General features: G+C 42.6%; 1 protein-coding gene across 7 annotated transcripts; it reads left to right on the top strand.

Moving 5' to 3' along the window:
* The first annotated feature begins 264 nt into the window (after window positions 1-264).
* TNFRSF4 (TNF receptor superfamily member 4) lies at window positions 265-18,364 on the top strand. Of its 7 annotated transcripts, none has more exons than XM_061351480.1 (12): window positions 265-514; window positions 4,746-4,868; window positions 5,208-5,309; window positions 5,738-5,804; window positions 5,967-6,196; window positions 6,494-6,619; window positions 13,997-14,173; window positions 16,172-16,306; window positions 16,813-16,900; window positions 17,367-17,455; window positions 17,641-17,781; window positions 18,013-18,364. In XM_061351480.1, the coding sequence occupies exons 1-12, from the start codon at window positions 409-411 to the stop codon at window positions 18,162-18,164; spliced, it is 1,536 nt and encodes a 511-aa protein (XP_061207464.1). In that variant the 5' UTR covers window positions 265-408; the 3' UTR covers window positions 18,165-18,364. The 7 variants fall into 7 exon arrangements, with proteins under 7 accessions (XP_061207464.1, XP_061207468.1, XP_061207465.1 ...); XM_061351484.1 differs by having other exon boundaries at window positions 433-514; window positions 4,746-4,872; XM_061351481.1 differs by lacking the exon at window positions 265-514 and adding an exon at window positions 1,881-2,427.
* Window positions 18,365-19,776: the final 1,412 nt, after the last annotated feature.

The following is a 19,776-nucleotide window of genomic DNA, read 5'->3' as shown; positions in this document are numbered from 1 at the left end:
TAACATAGTTTTGCGAGCGTTTTGTTCACAATCTAGTCAAGACAAAGGTTTTAGCAATATTGGTTGATAATTGTATAAATGTCTGGGCTGCATCCTTGGGTTTTACTCCAGTTGTTCGTTCAGTTAGTTAGATGTAATTTGAATGGACAAGTTCTGTCTTGTCACACTTGCTGCTCACACGGCAAATTCCAGTTTGCAGCTGAAATAGGAGGAACTTTGTCAGTTGAGGCAAAGATTATGCATGCACAGTCTTAATCTTCTTATAAGGTGAGCATGGAACCCCTTGGGAAAGACAAGGTACCACAGTATTTAGCTAGCAACTGCAAAAATACTGAAGTATATGGTGTTGTTGAAGCTGATAAATCTGAAACTTGAGGAACAGCTGCCAAACCCCCCCCTTTTTAGTGTATGCATGGAGTTCTGCACCTTAACGTGTTTTGTTTTTCTCTGCCAGAAATCAGGATCACAACTAACAGCTGTAAGGATAAAGTGGGCTGCATGGTGAGATTTGGAGGTACATGAAATTTGTTCCTGTCTTAGAAATTCAGACTATTCCAGATTGTCTATAGACTTATTTTTAAAGAACCTTCAAGTGTTTTATATGCACTCAGTCCTTTTCAGATTCTGCTGGGTCCTTTCCCATCGGAAAACCCTTACTTGCCTGTAATCCCTAAGGGATCCAGTGGCTTTCTCTTTAAAGCCTTTTATTAAGGAGTGCTTTCATGCTTTTTGCCTGTGTACATGAAGAAAGATAATCTGCCTGCTCTTAATAGGACTTGGTATGCAAAGGCTATGATCTCATGGATTTCATTTCATCTTTAAGCTTGTATAGAATAGCTAGAACAAGTATCTATAGTAAAAAATGATACATTAAATGAAAGCAGAAAAGGGTCTTATTTCTGACCCATACCATGGTTCAAGTCACTACTGTGATGCTCTCCTACAACCCAACTAGCTGCATCAAGGCTCTCTTTTGAGAGCAGCCTGTGATACACATGATCCCCGTGGGAATGCCAGGCAGCATTTGGGAGGGGTTAGTTTGCTTTGGTGAAAATCCAGCCAAGGAGTGTGCTAGATGTGAAATGCTATGAGATAATCACTGTGTTCTCTCCCTGTCTTATTTACTTGAATAATACTGCCATATAAAGGGATCTGGCAATATCAAGCCTCGTAACACTTAATGATGCCATACATAAAGGTTGAATTCTGAAGATGGGATTTATTAAGTGAGCATTTAATTTGTATTTAGGTATCCATAACAAAAATATCAATGTGTCATCATGACTGCTCTAGTGTTTTGGGAGCTTTCAGTTTAAATGTGTGCAAGTTTTTAACCTTACCTTGTTTGTGAACATCGTAGCAGTTTGCATTTTCAGGTTCTAATTCAGTAAGTCAGTAATTATTCACTAGGTAAAGTCTGAAAGATTGCTGGGGGAGGAAATGTGGTTGAATATTGCTGAGGGAATGATTTGAGTAATGAGGTATAAACCCACTTAAATGGCATTGAGTGTAATCCTGCAGCGGGAAGAGTGGGTCTGGCTGTGTTTAACTGCTGTAAATAAACCATCTTTCATCACTGCAGGATGTCTTGTTAACGTGGGCCTTTTCATAGAAGTTGCTTGGGTCTCTTAGAACTAGAAGACCTAAAATTCAGATCTGAGATCAGTAAGATCAAATGAGTAAAACTCTAGTAGTGAGCCTGGAAAGATTAAAACCCCTAGTTCCAAGTGTGATCACTACTTTCTCCATGTGCCTGTGGTAGGTGAGGGCAGGACTGCATTGCCAGCGTGCTCCTTTGCTAGCCTGTTGCTGGCTCCCACAGCTGGATGGAGAATCTGCCTGGGGTTTGTATTTCAGAGTTAACATGCTTCTGTGGAACAAAATGGACATCAGAAGGGTGAATATGGCACCCTTTGCTGTCATACAGCACGCCTCTGCTGGAACCTTTAATTCCATGGGAGGAAATAGTGTCTCTGACTCCAAAAGTATCCGTTTTGGAGTTGGAGCTTCCTTTTCTTTAGTGGCAATGCAGGATGTCTGATACTGAGTTGAAAACGAGACTGTAAATACTTCTTTGTAGCTTTTGCTAGCTCCTGAGGGCAGTATCAAGATGACTGACAATTTGTGATTCCACACTCTTCCTGAGAAGAGAAACAACAGAGTATTAACAACGTTGGTTTTTTATGCAGCAGTGAAAGTTACGGGTCTACTGTTAAGTGTGAGAGCAAGGGGAGCAAGTCTGTGCTTTGCCTTTTAAGGAGGAAGCCCATGTGGGCTCTGTTTCATTTTACCTGTGGCTTTCATCTGTGAAGGTTTTCAGGCATTACCTCTGTATTGCTTTAATACTCCTCTTTACAGTCACATGGATCATCTCTTTAGCTCTCCTGGCATTCAAGGCCTGTGTTTAATTCTGTTCTACATAGAGAGGTATGTACCTGGCTGAAGGCTCTCTGTTTTAAAGCTACAAATAGAAACTCTTTCCAAATGCTATTCACCATATTGTCTTTTTTGCCTATGTATATTTTAGTCGTGAACTGCCAAAAATAGATAGGGGAGGGGTTGGAGTGGGAAAAAGGATGGGGGCGTGGAACACAAGCTGGGAATTTCCGAGCAACTGACATATGAACTTGTTCTGATCACCAGTGAGTTAGAATCTCTTCTCCAAGAGTTTGCAGCTATCAGAATTTAGCTGGGACAATAGTATTATGGGAGCTGTAAGATTTTGCTCCCGTTTTTCTGCCATTTGGTTCTTGCTGCTGGCAGTCACTATAAGCCACTGCTTGGGATTGAAATGCAAAGAACATCAATACCCTTTTCGTGACAAATGCTGCAACGAGTGTGCCCCTGGTAAGTGATTTGACTGGATGTTGCTTATACTTGCTTAATATAATAGCTATCAGTTAATAAAATAGAGCTTGACAGAAATATCATTCAAATGTAGGAAGCATAACATGGAGAAAAAGCGTTTGATGATGAGACTTTCAATCAGTCTAGACTGACACACTATTTCCATAACATAGTAAATTTAGGAACCCTCTTTGGAAGAGATACATGTTCTTTTAACTTCTTTTGTGTGACTGCTTCCTTAATGTGTCAGTCTGGTGCATTTTATTGTGGGAGTATTAGCTGAGAAAAGATGTTCATGTTTTATATAAATGCTCTCAAGAGCATTTGTTACTGTCTTTTACCTGTTGCATAAAGAAGCTCCGAAATCTTGTCTAATGGAGAACTTAAGGTAGTTAATTCTGTTGGTGCACATGTTTTTGAAGCTTTTTTTTGAAGCAAAGTTTATGCTACATAAGACTTGGTGGGTTTTCAAGGAAAAAAATACGCTTGATTCATAGCAGAGATTAGGAAAGCATAACTTGACAGGAAATGTGAGCGTCCTCTGTTCTTGTAGAAACTGAACGAGGCTGAATTTGGGGGTTTGCATGGTATTTCCCCACAACCTGAGTATCTTTGATGGCAGTGCAGCATTAAGAAGCACAAATGCAAAATATCGAACCTCAAATACTGTAATAGTTGGGATTTCAGTATAGAAATTACTTGGTGATGAAGAGTGACGACAGTTAACAGGTAATACTGCTTTTGGGGTACAGTCCTCTTAACAGAAGAGATTACTTGCAGTACTGTCAGTGTTGACTGTATTAAAAGAAGGGTACATGTACGTGCCTAGAGGGAGCGTAGATTGTGTCTGCTGTTGTTGGGGAAACGTGTCGTCACAGATTGTGTAGAGAATAAAGATATAGAAGTGTATGTATTGTAGTCAGTAAAAACCTCCTGTGTTTTGCCATTGATAGTACTCACTAAAACACAGAGAAAATCAGAGTGAGCAAGAGACTTGATGCTTATTGTTACCTGCAGAATGGGGAAATGGAGAACCAAAATGAAAGGAAAGGTCTGTGAGAATAAGGATGTATTTAAGCTCAACTGTAAACCCCCAAGTAATTAAAGCTGTCTGTCATTCCTGCATGGAGAGAAGCTAGTAAGATAGGCGGAACACGCTTGACACCTTTTCCAAACTCCACTGGTAACTTGCTGTTTCAGTTTGGGCACGCAGACCTTGTCATCCTAGCACATTAATCTGAACCTCCGTGTAAGTACTGAGTATCATTCAGGTTGGAATTTGTTAGTGCTAGCTCTCAGAGCTCATTTCTGTATACCTGTTATGATACATGCATACTGTCTGGAATGGTAACAAATGCCTTGCATTGTGTCTTGCTGTTCATGAAATGGAGCTAGTAACATCTTTGATATTGTTAGGTGCCAATACAGATTAAAATACAACCACATTCTTTCGTGCCTAATGGGCTTTCAGAATGTCAGCAGGAAATTCTCCAAGCATTTATTCTTGGCTGCTTTGCTAATGAATTTTAACTTCAAACCTGAGCAGTCCATTGCCATCTTCTGTACCTGTTTGGGATTACTCTGGGCTGAATTGTGTGATTTGTCTTGCATAGGAAGGTAGGGTTGGTCTTAAAGCCATTGTATTACATTGGAGATCAGACATATTTCCATGCTAAAAGCCTGTCATCAGGCCCTTCTAGCCCCTTTTAGCTGCTTAATTTGCAGTGATGCAATGGGTCAAAACTTTGGGGGATTCCAGCATATCTAAATCTGCTGAATGTTTTCCGCCAGAGTTGTAAGTGGAACTGTTACTTTCTGGGCACTCTTCCATTCTAATGCATGAAAACAAAGAGTGTTTCCTTCAGCTAGTAATCAGTGCTCCCTTGTCCTTGTTTTAGGTGAAGAAATGAGCCAGCGCTGCAGTTCAACAACAGACACAGTCTGTGTCCCCTGTAAAGATGAATACTTCAGTAGTGAACACAATCTGGAGTTCTGCCGCGTTTGTACAGTCTGCAACACTAGTAAGTCAGCTTATAGCGGGCACTTGATTTTGGGTTTTGGGGAAGCAATCAGGTTTTCCTATACTTTCTTTTCTTTGCATGCTCCTCCAAGGCTTGTGATGCCGTAAAGCCTGTCACTTGAGACAGCCAAGTCCAGAATTGGGTTATCGTTTCAATAGCTGATGGTTGAGCCTTCAGAGAGAAGCAGGCTTGTACTGCCTGAAAACTGGTGTCTTCAGAATAGTTAATAAACTATTCTCTGCAGTTGTTTCTGCACACAACAGATAGACAGTGAATAATTCTGTTATTTAATTCCTTAACTTCTTGTTTCTCACTTGCCCTTTATTCCATTGTTGCTAGGAAAGGGGAGTGTGGAGGTGAAGAAGTGTGAGAAGACCTCTGACAGAATTTGCAGGTGTGTGGCAGGTTATATGCCAGATGCCAGAAGCAAACTGAGACATGGTAAGTTAGTGGTGTGTCAGACTCCAAACTCTTGTTCCCACTTAAGAAGGTTGTTATTTCTAATGTAAAAGCTATTGTCATTTGTCTCATTGGTATCTCCACACGAGTGTTACAGCAGGATGGTTGTGCAGACTGTTGCTCTGTGATTCCTGAGCTGTCAGAAAGCTTAATGCTCTCCTTGTTAATATCCATAATCAGTCAGTAGAGAGATCAGGAAACCCTGCCTGTTGAAGACTAAAATGAACCACTGAGTGTGTTGTGTTACTTCTGACTCAGTGGCTATAGATTTTAGAGGCTGTGTGGGTTTTCTTGGCTCTGGTCTATAAGCTAGACTACTAGTATGAGCTGTTAAGTGTAGTTGCTGTGTAGCTGTCGTACAATTACGTTGTTGACTGACCTCAAATTCTGCCTCTTTCTTTTTTTTCTAGAATGCTTACCGTGTCCTGAAGGGTCTTATTCCATAGGGGGTTATGAGAAGTGTCAACCTTGGACCAAGTATGTATCACTGATCCAGTATGTTCAGAGCAGCATACTACGGTTACTTTCAGTTTACTTCTATAGCAGTTGCTGCCCAAATCATGATGTGTCGAGAAAACCTGCATTAAAGTCATTACTACAACTGTTTGAAAATAACACTGGTTTATCTTACATCTTTAGCTGCAGCCTTCTTGGGAAAAGGACTCTTCGACCAGGGACGAAAACAGATGATGCTGTTTGCAGCAGCCAGGTCACACAGGCAGCCGCCTCTCAGAGTACAACACCTGCTTTGAACCTTTCCACCACACACCACAAGAATAATACATCAACAGCAGTGTTCTCACCATCCAGACCCAGCCTGATTCCTTCCATTTGTTCGGATACAAACAGCCCCATGGAGACTAACTGGGGTAAGGAGAGGGAATGACCAAGTGTAGTCTCTCATCACTAGAGCTTGCCAGGTATTTAATGGAAATGAAATCACACTCTTTCTCAGATGCTATATCTGTATTTTATACAGTCTTCAGTGAGACACACAGGTTTTCATGTTACTTCCCAGTCAGCTTGACAGCTGGGATTTTGTGTAGGCTGTGTGGTTCAGGGGTACTTCTGGACATCTAGGTTCCTTTTGAATCTGGGAAGCCATGGGAACTCCAATTAGAGCCATGAGTCTTTCTTAGTGTGGTGTTCTTCTGTTTTTCTTCCAGGGTCTGTATCACTTATCTTTATTTGTCTGATATTGCTGATGGTGAGTGGAATGTCCATCCTCCTGTTGATTATCCAAGCAGCCAAAAAGGGGACCAAGAGGAGACCTCATAGAAACAACCATAAAGGTCAGTTTCTTTTTATGTGGAAAAATGTATAGGAAAGAGAATAGTCAGGGCCCTCTGTTTGAGCTTTGCTAATTGTTTCAGTCATAATGAAGTTACCTGACCAAGTAGCACAGTGACATCCAACAGTAGTTGATCATCAATGTAGTCCTTACACACTGAATGTCAAAGTGTTTCAATTTTGTATTCTTATAGAGCATGGATTCCCTTGCTTGTTGTCATGCAGAAGGATTCTTTCTCTGTTTTTAGCTCTTCCCAGCTTTCTAAGCCAGCCCTTAGTCCCTGCAAAAATAGTGTAATGATTTTGTGCAGGAAATTCTATTCAGTACAGAGAAGATCCAGAATCAACAGACTTTAGAAGAGCATATTGTGAAATCTTTTGCCGACACAGAAATGAACTGCCTTAAAGTATCTCCTGCAAACAGAAGAAAGGCTTGACTGAGAAGAGCTGACCTCTGTATTCAGAATCAAGCAGCAGTTTAGCTCTTGAGTCAGCCCACAGCTGCCTCATGTTCCATTCATAGAGTAATGGTAAAGTGTATTTTCACTGTTCCCGACACTTGATGTTTCCTAGCTCTGACTGGAAAGACAGGTGCTGACCCAAATATCATCTGTAGGTGCCTCACCATCCATGAAACTAGGAAAGTCCCTGGCTTCTCTTTCCCTGCCCTTTCTGCTCTGAACACTTATTTATTGTATTTTATGTTTTATTACCTGTCTTTCAGAAGAAAACAGCTTCCGACTTCCTATCCAGGAAGAGCAAATTGACTTCAATTCTAGTCTCATCAAAAACTGACTCCACGTTCTGTTACTGTTTCCTGTGCTTCTGAGCCGATGGACTGTAGTAGCACATGATGTGTCAGTGTTCTGTGGCTGGATGTGGAGGGGATGTCCTGTTTAGCTGTACTTTAGTTCCTCTGGGGCTCGTTGAGTGCCCATTTGGTGTTAGGAGCTGTGGGAGTAGCTGTTCTTGGTGGAATGATGATTCTTTCTCTTGGACAGATCCTGTGCACAGCATCCCTATTGCCAGGACTGAGTGGCTATAGTTCTCTCTGCATTTTGAGCCAGTTCTGTATGTAAGGACAGGGAGTTGTCTTTGAATTGAATAAAGTATTGAGGAAGCTGTAAGAGCTGATCCTTGAGCAGACAGAAAACAGGGAAAGCCAAAGACCTGCCTTATAACTGAACTTATATCTTGTCTTATAGCTCTGAGATGCTTAAGCAGAGCCCGTCTCTCTTTTCTCAGTACAGGTATCTGCAGTGTTTCAGTTTGGTTCCCAAATGAACTTTTCTTACATTAGGTGAAGAATCTCCCCTGATGAACCTCGCCAGCTTCCTTTTAGCTTCCATTTCTTCAGGTTATTTCTTTTGGTCAGGTGGAGTAACACCACAATCCTGGTGCTAGCTGTTGAGTGACTATTGAGAGATGCCTGCTCAATGCCACTTCTTTCTTCCCTGCATTTCTTCAAACACCCACTGAGAAAATGTCATGTTAACATATTGAGCAGCATCCCCACTGCCCTCCCAACAAATGGAATTTCTCATGATCACCAAGTAGCTCCAGATCTCCAAGTGTTTGGAAATCTCCATGGAAATCTTCATGTGTGTATAAAGTAGAATATGTGGATCACCAGAAGGCAAAGGGAATGGTAATTTTTGATGAGAACATTAGTAGTGTAAAGTTGCTCAAAATAGGAGGAAAGGCGGAGTACTCACCGAATACAGGTATTTTATATACACACAGGACCAAAGCATATGCCAAAATATGCAGCAGAAAATGTATTCAAGAATACAACTGGTGTCTACAAACATGTTGTTAAACTTATGTATTCTTATATGTTATACATATGGTATACTTAGCAATATTTCCTATTTTGAAATGCATATACAGTGTATATAAACATTTGTATTATATACAAAGTGTGATAGCGACTTCTTGAAATAAATGGTATTACCAGCTAGAAGTGCATGTTTGTGTGTGATTGGAGAGTACAGATGAGCAAAAAGTTACTACACTGTGTATAATTGTGGTGTGTGCAAGTCAGTCCAGTGGCTGAGCAGGGTTTGAGTTCTACACTGCCTTTGAAATGCTGTATGTAGTGGTTTCCTCTGTAATCTGGCCAGGTGGCAGAGCTGAATGTTGCTGGGATGTTCAAGATGATAATGCTCAGCCCCTTCGTAACGCAGAGCCCCTGTGGTGAATGTAGAGATCTTTGAAAGTGTGCTGTGTCCTTAATGCTGTCATCTTGCAGTGAGTTGAATGGCAACATGCAGTGGATAAATCAGAGAGATGCATTCCAAGGAACACCCATCACATTCTCAGAAATGATGCTTATCAGGTTTGTAGGCTGCACTTCAGAGACCATAAAGCTCGTGTTATGCTCGTAACTGAGCAAGGTGCAGATAACTACTGAGCCACCTGAGGCTGTGGGTTACGTGATGGAAATGCAGCCCACAGGAACAGATGAGCTGTTGGCAGCGGAGCCCCTCTGTGGTGTGGGCTTATCAGCTCATTCCAAGAATCTCACTTGTTTCCTGCCCTCTGGCTCAGCTGCACAGGAAGATGTCTGAGTGCACTGTGTTCTTGTGCCTCCCTACCATCTCATCAGGAAATGGGGAGATTTCCTGCAAACCAGGGCATGCGTTCCCTCTGGCTGAAGAAGGAACCGTTACTGGCCCTCAAGCACACAGCAGAGGCAGGGTAGCTGAGACACATTGCATTTGCTCATCAGCCTTTGGGAAATGGGCAGACAGTGCAGTGTGGCTTGATCCTGTGACAGCAAGTCAACCCAGGCTGGAATTGCTGGCTTTTGTGCTATTGGGAGCCAGGCTGTGCTGCTGTAGAACTGCATCCAGTCCCTGTGCCAAGATGTATAATCCTGTCAGTAGAGTTGAACCATAATACCACTTGATAGGATTGGAGGCATTTACGATTTAATTATTTTTGAGGATGTGGGTGCTGGTAGATTGCAGGTTCAAATAAACTAATGTAGATATTTCACCCTAAATAAAGGAATAATGGTGTTGATTTAATTGTCATGTTCAGACTTGTTATTCTTCTGTGCAAAACTTGCTTGGAGTGTGTTCCAATTCTTCCTAAAATGGCAGGAAGTAGTTAAAAACAGGCAGAGAATCTTGAACAGCGTGGTGCTACTTCCTGCCCACACTTGTCTTCCTACTTGCCATAAATGAAACTTTCCCCTCTCAAAGGTATGTGCCCGTGTCATGAAGTAAGTTCCTATTTTTGAACCATTCAGATGTTTTTCAGGCACTTGAGAGAGACACAGTCAGAGTTGTGCAGCTTCATCTAAGCTGGTAAAGATAGGGCTGTACTGGAAATGTTTTGCAGTGTAGTGCAGTAGGCTTGAGGTGTCAGTTCTTTTATTCTGCAAACCAATGGTAACTCTGGTTTTACTGTGACCTGTGTTGGCAATATGAATACTTGGTGGTATGTGAATTAAAAGCATCTTGGTTGCCATAGAGCCTGATTCAGGAGGTCACTTAAGCACATGTCACACTGTCTGCATGGATGTTGTTGACAAATTTGGGCCGCTGATGGTTTTCAGAACCATCTGTAAAACTGACTGATAATTCCTTTCATATTTCTGGGTGAGGATAACACCTGAATTTGGTGTAATAGAGAAATAACTCTATTTCCTGAATAAGTTCATTTCAACTGCACTAGCTATGAGTTTACAGGCCACAGGGCCAGCCCCTTACACTGTCTCCTTGGAATTACTTAAGAGACAGAGGTTAGGTCAGATGGCCACAATGAAATGGGAGGAAAACCGAACAAAAACCCAACCCCTATAGTCTTCAGCATTTCTGTCTACAGTATTTTTTCTCTTACCTGGGAGACTATCACATATGGCTGCCTGGAGTTTTCAAAAGGCTATTTGTTCAACACGGAGGTTTGGTTTGCTTATTGCTTTGCTGCATTCAGTTTTGGAGAAGGATTAAGACAAGAACAGATAGTATTTGAGAGCCATAGTGGGGAAAAAATACATAAATGAGCTGGGTTTGGAGTTCTTGAGCACTCCTTTCAGACTGCATGTATGGTAGTTAGCATGTATTTCGTGTTTCAGTAGTTATTACAGTTAAAGACAAACCACAGGTCTGTAAGTTTGTGCTTTTTATGTTCATTTCCTCCTTCATCTTTTTTGGTTTTTTGGTTTTCCTCTGCACATACATGGCAAGTTTCCTCTACTGTGACTAGCCCGGATCTTTCATCTCCTGCATTTTCTCTTCACATTTTCCTGTGCCTTAAAGCGCATCAAAGTGACTCAGATTTGCCATGAGAGACTAGAAAGGTCACAGCCACTGACAGGCATGCCTGGTGTTGAAGCTGGCAAGGAAATACACAGGTTGGTAGTGTCAGGGAGTTGGTGGTTTTGCCTTTGTCTGGTTTGGTTCCATCTCTGAAACGTCAGTTATGCTGCTGCCTGGCCCCTGTGCCACTGGGGTTGTCTGCGAGGAGTCACCATTTTGGCAGCCAAGCTCTGCAAACAGCTAAGAGGTGACTGAGCCTCATTTGACAGACCAGTGCAGAGCTGTCAAGTGCATGGTGCAGCATCCTTAGCACTGCTTGGAGAAGGATCCAGGCCTCCTTGCAAAGCCATCACTGTTTCAGGGTGAGAATGACTTGCCTTGGGAGCCCACATGTGGCACTGCATGAATGACCTATGTCTTTGCCATGTTGTTTGACTGTAGTGGACCCAGCCCTACCTGTGTCAGGTTTGCAGGGCAGTAATTCTGCCTGTGTGCCAAATAGGGGCAGGTTGAGGGACTGCAAATACTCTATGGGCCCACAGGGTAGGCAGTCCTACTCACTGCAAAACCTCAAGTCTGGCCTAAATGTCGGCAGAGCGGGAAGGAACACAACAACTTTGTCTTCTAGTTTCAGGGTGCAGATAAATCATTTGTCCTTAAGGGGTTTTTTTACCCCAGTCTTTTGATAGTCCTATGTGAGCTGCACTACTTATGTGGTATCCTTCAGGATGGCTGATGCCCTCAGGCACCAGCCTTGCCATATGCCCGTTGTAGTACCAATCTGCACCCCTGCTGTGGCAGATCATGGTGTGTAACTCTTCTAGGTGTCATGGTAAAGATTGAGTAATCTTTTAAGTAAAGACTGAGTGACCATTGTTTCTCAAGAACATAGACAAGTTTTATACAACAGAACATGAATCTTGTAGCTAGCAATGAAGTCTTCTGTAAGCAGAGTGGAAATGATTTGCAAGCTGGAGCTTACAAGGCAGTTTATACATCAGTTTACCAAACATCATTAGTCATTCAGAAATGACATAGAATTCATGTGAACCTCTTGCTAGTAGAACTGCATGGCTCCTTTGGTCACCTGTTATGGGTAATCAGCAAAATCTGAGCATGCAGCCTCAGGAAACCAAATCCTCTCCCTGGTAACAAAGGTTTCTCATGAATGATGTTGAGTCTGCGGAGTGTCAGTAAAGCCACTGGACTTCTGTGAATTAATGATTTGTTTTGGGAAGTGGTTATGCTCTTTTTGTCTTCTTCTTTTCAGAAGGTTGGTAATCAGGACAGAGAAACTGATGGGTTCAGTTGCTCCAAGCAAAAAGGGAACTGAAATGAGGCAATGTGCATAATGTTCAGCTCATGGCTGGATGTTGTTAAGGTGGTCAAAAGTAGAATACACAGCCTGATCTGCAGATATTTGTAGGAGTTTGTACTCTGAAGGCAAGAGGTGCAAGCTGCCACATTGGTGCACTCCAGTGGGTGGAAGAATGCCAGTACAACCCCTTGCAGAGTCTTTCTTCAAAGACACAGTTTGGGTACTCCTTTTTAGTGATAAGTGGGGACTCTGAACCCTGAGGCATTTCTGAACACCTCAGCTCCATGGTCTTCTCTTTGCCTTTTTCAGACTCTGCTGTGTCTTCCTGTCCATGCAAAGGAGAAAGCACTTCAAGATATATGTACTCAAACAACTCTGAAGACCACATTGCTTTCAGTGGCCTTTTAACCCTTGGGATTATAGTGTTGAAGACAGGCAGCAGCATGGAACCTGCCAGCAGTGATACACGTCGCACACAGGACTGAACAAGAAGAAGATTGACATGAAATGTCACTACCTTACGTCAGAGACAGGTGAGATTAGCTGTAGAAAAAACCCAAAGATTTTAAAGCCAGATAGTCAGGTTGTTTCTGAAAGGTCACTGCTGACTTTAGAGATTTAGACTTGGCATGTACAACTATTATCTGTGATCTGACTGTAAATGTTCCATCATCTGGCAGTATCTGTGCGCGACTAATGCTTGAACAAGAATGAAAACATGCAGAGACAGAAGAAAAACAGGGTTGAAAAAAGGCAGAAGGAAATAAATTGTTAGTTCCTACTCTGATAAACACCAGGTATCAGGTATCACATGCACTAAGTGCCTGCATAGGGTTCCCTTGTGTGCCACCTGCCAGTTGTGTCCTTTGGCCCTTTAGAGCTCCCTTCTCTGTTGCTGTGTTCTCAATGCTGAGCAGAAATCTGATTAATGTTCATATTGGGTATTTGGGCAGTGCTAGTTATTAATGTACATCTCTGAGCTTTGGAGGAATGGCAAATTCTTCTATCTGGAATGACTGCGCTGTCCTTGTCCCTTCTGATAGACATGGGCTCAGCTGTTGCTAATGCTGTACTTGGAAAGATGAGGAAATTCAGGCATCAGGAGGGATGGGACAGCCATGGCTTCTCTGGACAATCTGTGCCAGGGCCTCACCACCCTCACAGGGAAGAATTTCTTCCTAACATCTAATCTAAATCTCCCCTCTTTCAATTTAAAGACTGTTATATATACAGTTACATAGTTAAATCCCTGAATGTTTCAAAATTCATGAGGTCAAGAACTGGATTAGGAATTAGATTTGATTTGGAAGCTGTGGCTGCCCCATCCCTGGCAGTGTTCAAGGCCAGGTTGGACACAGGGGCTTGGAGCAACCTGCCCTAGTGGAAGGTGTCCCTGCCTGATGAGCGTCAAGGTCCTTTCCAGTCCAAACCATTCTATGAGCTGTAAGTCAGAATGAAATAGTCTGAGAGTGCTGACATTCACATACTGATTTAATTTGCTTTAATTTTCAGGTGTATATCAACTTGCAAAATCCTTTGAAAATGGGATTATGTGATGCTACATCTTGCTCTTAACCTGCTGCTCCCCTAATGGAGACACTGGTGCATGGTTGCTTAGTCCTGCTTTTTTAAGACTTTGATGACATCAAGCAAAATCTTTTCCCCGCCCCTGAAGAAACAGGAAGAGTGCAGCCACAAAAAGCACAGTGTCTACCCACAGTGTCAGGGGGAAGAGTGCTTTGGCAGGGAAGTCCTGACACAAGCTCATCCCTGTGTGCTTTTGGGTTGTATAGCTCAAGATATGGCTGAGCAGACAAGTGATCATCTCAAGGTTCGAGCTTGCTTCCTGGTGCTGATGTGCCTATGGCAGTGGACACAGCAAATCCTGGCAACACCTTGCAGTGATGGTGAACTGCGAGTCATCAGTAAAGGTGAAAAGAAATGCTGCCCCAAATGCATCTCAAACACAGGTAAGGGAATGATGTGTCTGTCCTCTTTCTGTTCATCAGTAATACGTCAACAAGGTAATAGTGTGGGGAACGTGTATGTGGATGTATCTTGAGTAATTGTATATGCAAAACAAAATGGCAAGGACTTCCCTCTGCCCCCTAAATTCATAACGTGCCTTAGCTATAAACTTCAGAGTGGACTCAGGTTTCAGATTTAAAACATGCCTATACTTGCTATTCTGTAGTGAGAAATTGAAAGTTAAGTTTCTGTGGGCTGGTTTTGCCCACAAGGAAAGAAGGAGTTCACCTAACTCTGAATCTGAGCCATTCAAGCATGGTTTCAGTGTTTGGGCCATTTAGACTTCAGAAGGAACACAGGGAGTGCTGCTCTCTGTAAGGCTGCCCTTTGCAATTTGTGGTCCTAAAGAGTACGAAGCATCCCACTTCAGTCCTTCCATTCTGCTGACCTGTGCGTGTCCCAGAAGTGGATGCACAGCCAAAGTCTCAGGTGATCATTTGTTTCAACAGTTTGTTCTGACTTGTATCTCTGCCTGATCTTAGGATGGTGGTGGATGGTGGTCATGGATTCTCCCTTGGCTGTAATTTTAAGTGAGATTAGGGCTGCATGACCTACAGCGAAGAATGCTCCTTCCTTTTCCATTTGTCCCAACTCAAGAGTTGCTGGAAGCCTTTCTAGCTAGTGTGGTAATGCTGTTGTCCTGCAGGTCAGCAAACAGGAGCAGCTCAGAAGTTACATCTTTCATTGATGCTGAAGTAAGAGTCAGCATCCCACCTATTAGTAGCTTCAATATATTTGCCTTAATCCACAAGGACATTGAGTTCTCTGTGGAAGCAGTGAGTGGACACGTGGGGTTTGTGACCATGAGCAACAAATAGGTGAAGAGCTACAGAGTCCTCAGTAGCATGGAGTATTTCCCTTCCCACTCAGATAATGTCACCCAGCATGAGGGAAGTAAGTCATTGCTTGGTGAGATCAACACCAGGCTCACCCACTGGCAATACACAGAGAGAAGCAGCCCCAAGCTGTTTCCATGTTGCCAAACTTCAGGTTTTGAAGGACAGTAAGAGGAGGCCAGTTGGCACAGGAAGATGTAGGCAGTTCCCTGGTGGCCCTGTACTGTATATTCCATCGCCCACCTCAGGAAACTGTCTTTGATTGCTCTGTGCTCCTCAGTGTGGGTTTTTTAGCACACTAATGAACTAGCTGGCATTTCCATCTGCTTTTTTCTTTCTTTAAGGTTATACAGTTTCCTGGCTGAGCAGCACTTTTCCTTAGCTGGTCTCCAACTGCCTGAAGGAATGCTTGATGCTGTTTACTGATGGGATCTGTATATATAATCAGTCTTTGCTTTCAGGAGCCCAGGAGCCTGTCAGAATTAGAGATGATATTTTGAGTGCAGGCAAAAGTCAGAACTCCTCTAGAAATAGAAGGACAAAGGGTGGGAAGGGTTCTGGCTTTATAGCTTGGATTTAGGCCCACTTCTGCCAACAGACTATAGGAAGCAGCTGCTGTTGTTAGGAAAGACATGGGAAAGGAGCTCTAGCTTCACTGACCAAGGATCTTTTGAGCATCCTTCCTCTAAGATGGCTGTGCCTAACTGTAAAGAGCTCTAGCAGTGTTCTGAGAGCTGACTGCATGGATAGTTAATGTGTAATGCTTTGGGGCACTAACAGTGCCCTCCTCATCTCACAGTGTCTAAATGCTGTAGTAAAGCAAACCTGCTGCCTTACTTCTGTCTACCATGACCTATGCTGGTATTCCAGATGGGAGAGAAGGGTAAGTCAGGTAATCATGGTGTAAGAATCTGAGTGATGCTGAATTTGAGTACTCTAAACTTTATCCACTATGCATGGGAGTCACACCTTTCTGGTACCTGCTTTTTCCACCACAGCACACTAAGGAGCTGCTTCACCTGTGTCAAGCCAGTAAGACAAACGCTGAAGTTAATTTCTGGCCTCGATGACAAAGACAAATCTTAATTCCTTTCTTCTTCATAGAAGACAACAGCACATGTCAAAATACCCAGGACCATGACTGCAGATGTCGTCAGGGATACAGCTGTGTTGACAAAGCATGTCTCTACTGCCAGAAACTGCCTGAGTGTGCAGCGGGAGAGGAGCTGGTGAAGCTTGGTAACTAACAGAAACACTAACGACTCTGAAACGTAGAGTTCAATATAAATGGCTGCTGAGCAGCAGCTTCCTTCATTTACTAGAACCTGCTTTTGGAAAGGCTTGTGATGCAGAGAGAAATGGCATTTATACTGTGGTCTCTGTGACTAAACCCCTTGCTTTCGTGTTTTATAGCTCTTCCCTTCTTAAATTTGAGACTTTCACACTCAGACCTTCAGTATTGCTTCCAAGCTTCTCGAACTGTAGTAGAAGACTTTTACTCTGTGTTGCCTCTCATCTTTACACCCTCTGCTGTCAGATCAGACTGTTCTGTACCAATCCTGCAAGGGATCTGCCCATATATTTCCTAAACATAAAGATGGCAAGAACTGCTTATGTTTTTGTCCAGGGGGCTGATTCATAATGCAGAAAGAGTGCAGAGGAAGTGCGTTGTGCTCTAATCTGTTGCATCCCCGTCTTTGATAAAGGCACTGACCACTAATAATTCATGTTCTCTTTTTGCATAGGGAATATAGACTTCACATTCAGATGTAAACCATGTGAGATGGGAACCTATTCTAATGTGAAGAATGGCTGGTGCCGTAATTGGACGGAGTATGTATTTATTGGTGCTTTTCCTCTTTAGAGAAATGCATGATAAAACTCTCTAATACTTAAATTAGAAAACAAAATGTGATCAAAGAAGAGATCACTGATGTGACTGAGGGTTTTAAATTCAGCAATATATGATATGTCTTTCTTCTTTGGCTCTATAAATTGTTGCTCTCAAAGCAGAGTTTAAGACAAACTCCTGTGTATTCGACTTGCTTCCAAGCCCAGCTCAAAGTGATGCAAAAACATGCATCACTTGAAACAAGGGACTAAGAAAGTAGGTATGTAAGCAATTGTAATGGAGTGTTGTCTTACTGAGGAGCAGCCATAACTTTACCTGCACTGCTATAAAAAGGCAAAAAAAGAAAGAGTGAAGGGAAGAAAGAATGGGGGAGCCAAGAGAAAGGCTGGAGAGGAATGAAGGGCAAGGCAGGGACATTCTAAATGTGACTTTTTTCTCTTCTTTTAGTTGTGAAAGCTCTGGGTTTCTAACAGTCAAGCAAGGAAACAGTACACATAATGCAGTATGTGGTTTGCTTCCTAAGGAGCTGGAACAAGGTACTTTCTCACAATGATTTGATTTCTTTGAGCTTATAATGTTTCTTTACACTGCTTCAGTTGATGACTTGCTTCATAGGTACTGTACAGAGCTGTTGTGTTTCTTGTAATATTAATATAGATAGAATTGTTGACCTGGGCAAAGATTATTCTTCCTAATCTTTATTAAATACATTTACCTGCAGGTCCCATCACAATTGACTCTCTCTCTACCACCATCCTGGCCATCCTGACTGCAGTGGCTCTGTTTGTTCTCATCTTGCTGACCTTCATCTTGCATTTCTGCATATGGTCACTGAAGAAAGAAAAATACCATGCAGCTGATGGTAAGTGCACTGTTGTGGGCTTGTGTGTGGCTTTTCAGTGGTGGACAGTGTGTCAGAATGGAGTAAACTGAGTTGAATAAATAGAGTAAATACATATTTACTCTGATTTTTGGGCATGTATCTTTGTCCTTTCCTCAGAGAGGGACTGTACTGATAAAGGTAATGGGCAGCTAACTGTCATGTATGAAGACTTCTTGAATGTGGAAGGGCTTTTGCTTATTCTCACTGCAGATCTGGAACATATCTTCCCTAAGCAGCCGATGGCTCCACAACTGTCACACCACAGAGAAGAGACTTATAGCTGCCAGCTTCCAGAAGAAGAACATGGAGACAAAACACCAGAAGAAAAGCATTGCTACTTCCACCCTCAGAGTCTACAGTGAAACAGATGAATTGCAATGTGCTGTGAGAAGGGGAAGCTGAGCTCAGCTTTTCCAAAGAGAAGGGAGGGTCTGGGTGCATAAATGCATCATTATATACATAGCAATAAGGAATGGGCTTGGGAGAGTTTTTCTGTGTTTCCTCTCAACAAACCTAGTGTTTAGAAGCAAAAGAAACCTGCTCAGGCTGACATTCAGTTCAACAGCATTCCATTAGTGCAAATCTCCTGGGTTGTTGGATTCAACTTCCTTTGGGGCCAGGCACCTTTCCTGTTGTTACTCCCTTTTACATCTCCTGCACATGTCTCTGTGGTGCTCCCACAGATTGATACACATGTAGAAGGCCGGTGTCCCACCTCCAGTCCCATGGGAAGTACAGTGGTACCTACAACTTTCACAGGCTGTCTGTATTTCCAGGATGTGTCCTGGTGCTCATACTAAGGGAATAAGGTGGTGTTCCTAGCAAGCATATCTACTACTCTTCTGCTTTTTATTTGTGTGAAATTGCCCTCTTTGTTATGGAAGAAAGAGACATTATTCATTATTCTATCCATTTAGTCCTTTTCATGCTAACAGAAGGTGTTGGTTAAACCAGGCTCAGTGCAGAGTGAGACTGTTATAGCCACATTGTTTGTGCTTACAGGGATTTTTCTATGCAAGTTCTGTGATCCCCTCATTCTGCCCAGGGAAACCAGGGGAGAAAGGAGTGACATCTATCCTCCTTTTCAACTCAGCAACCCTTGGTACCTAGAATACTGAATTACAAAAGGGAGACTCAAATGAGGATCACACTGTCTAGAGAAAGACATGTGGTTTAATGCTCTCTTCTCACCTAGTTTATACACTAGGAAAAGACAGTGGGAAACAGAGAATAGAGCAACATTTATTCCTGATACACAAAAAGTATCCCAGAAGAAAAAGAACCAGAACATCTGCTGATGTATGCCAGCATAGCTCCAGTGACTTGATCACTGGAAGATGGAATATGTTCCCCTTACAGAAAATTGGAGGGTTTTTAAATGTCAGATTAGTGCTCCTCCAGCTTCACAGAGCGCTAACATGGCTGTAATGAATTGTGTTGCCTGAATTTAAAGGGGCAGGCTTTCAGCTGGACTTGCTTGCAGTGAATTGGTACTGATTTCAAATAAGAATCTAGCCTGTGGCTTCAACTAGTTAAAGCTCAGCTAGTTAAAACTCACTGTTATTGCAGCCACATGTGTTTTGTGGCTGCAATAACAGATTCAAAACCCTGGATGCCTTATTGGTTTGGCCTTTGAAAGCTTCTTGGAGTCTACTCTTATGACCAAATCGGCTCTGGGCACAAATGAGTTTCGAGTCACCATTCACATGGAATGGTATAAATATCTCACAGTACAGCCATCGCATCAGCTTCCTCACATTGCCTTACAGATAACAGAAATAGCACAGGGCTTTGAAATGAAATCCTAACAGAGTAGTGACATTTCTGTTAATCACCTTACTAAGTACTCCAAGGGGATTATTCCATGTCTGAATGACATGCTGGTTTCAGTAGGGCTCTGTGAAATTACAGCAGCTGTGGAGCAGGAGTTATTGCCTCCATAGCTGTGTGATGCAAAAGCACTTGAAGAGAGAA

The sequence above is a fragment of the Neopsephotus bourkii genome, unplaced genomic scaffold, assembly GCF_033783945.1.
Source record: "Neopsephotus bourkii isolate Nb327-2 ecotype Australia unplaced genomic scaffold, CSIRO-AGI_Nbou_v1 NB_593, whole genome shotgun sequence".
Classification (NCBI taxonomy): domain Eukaryota; kingdom Metazoa; phylum Chordata; class Aves; order Psittaciformes; family Psittacidae; genus Neopsephotus; species Neopsephotus bourkii.
Note: the sequence above shows the minus strand (reverse complement) of the source record. Positions and strands in the feature narration are given on the sequence as shown.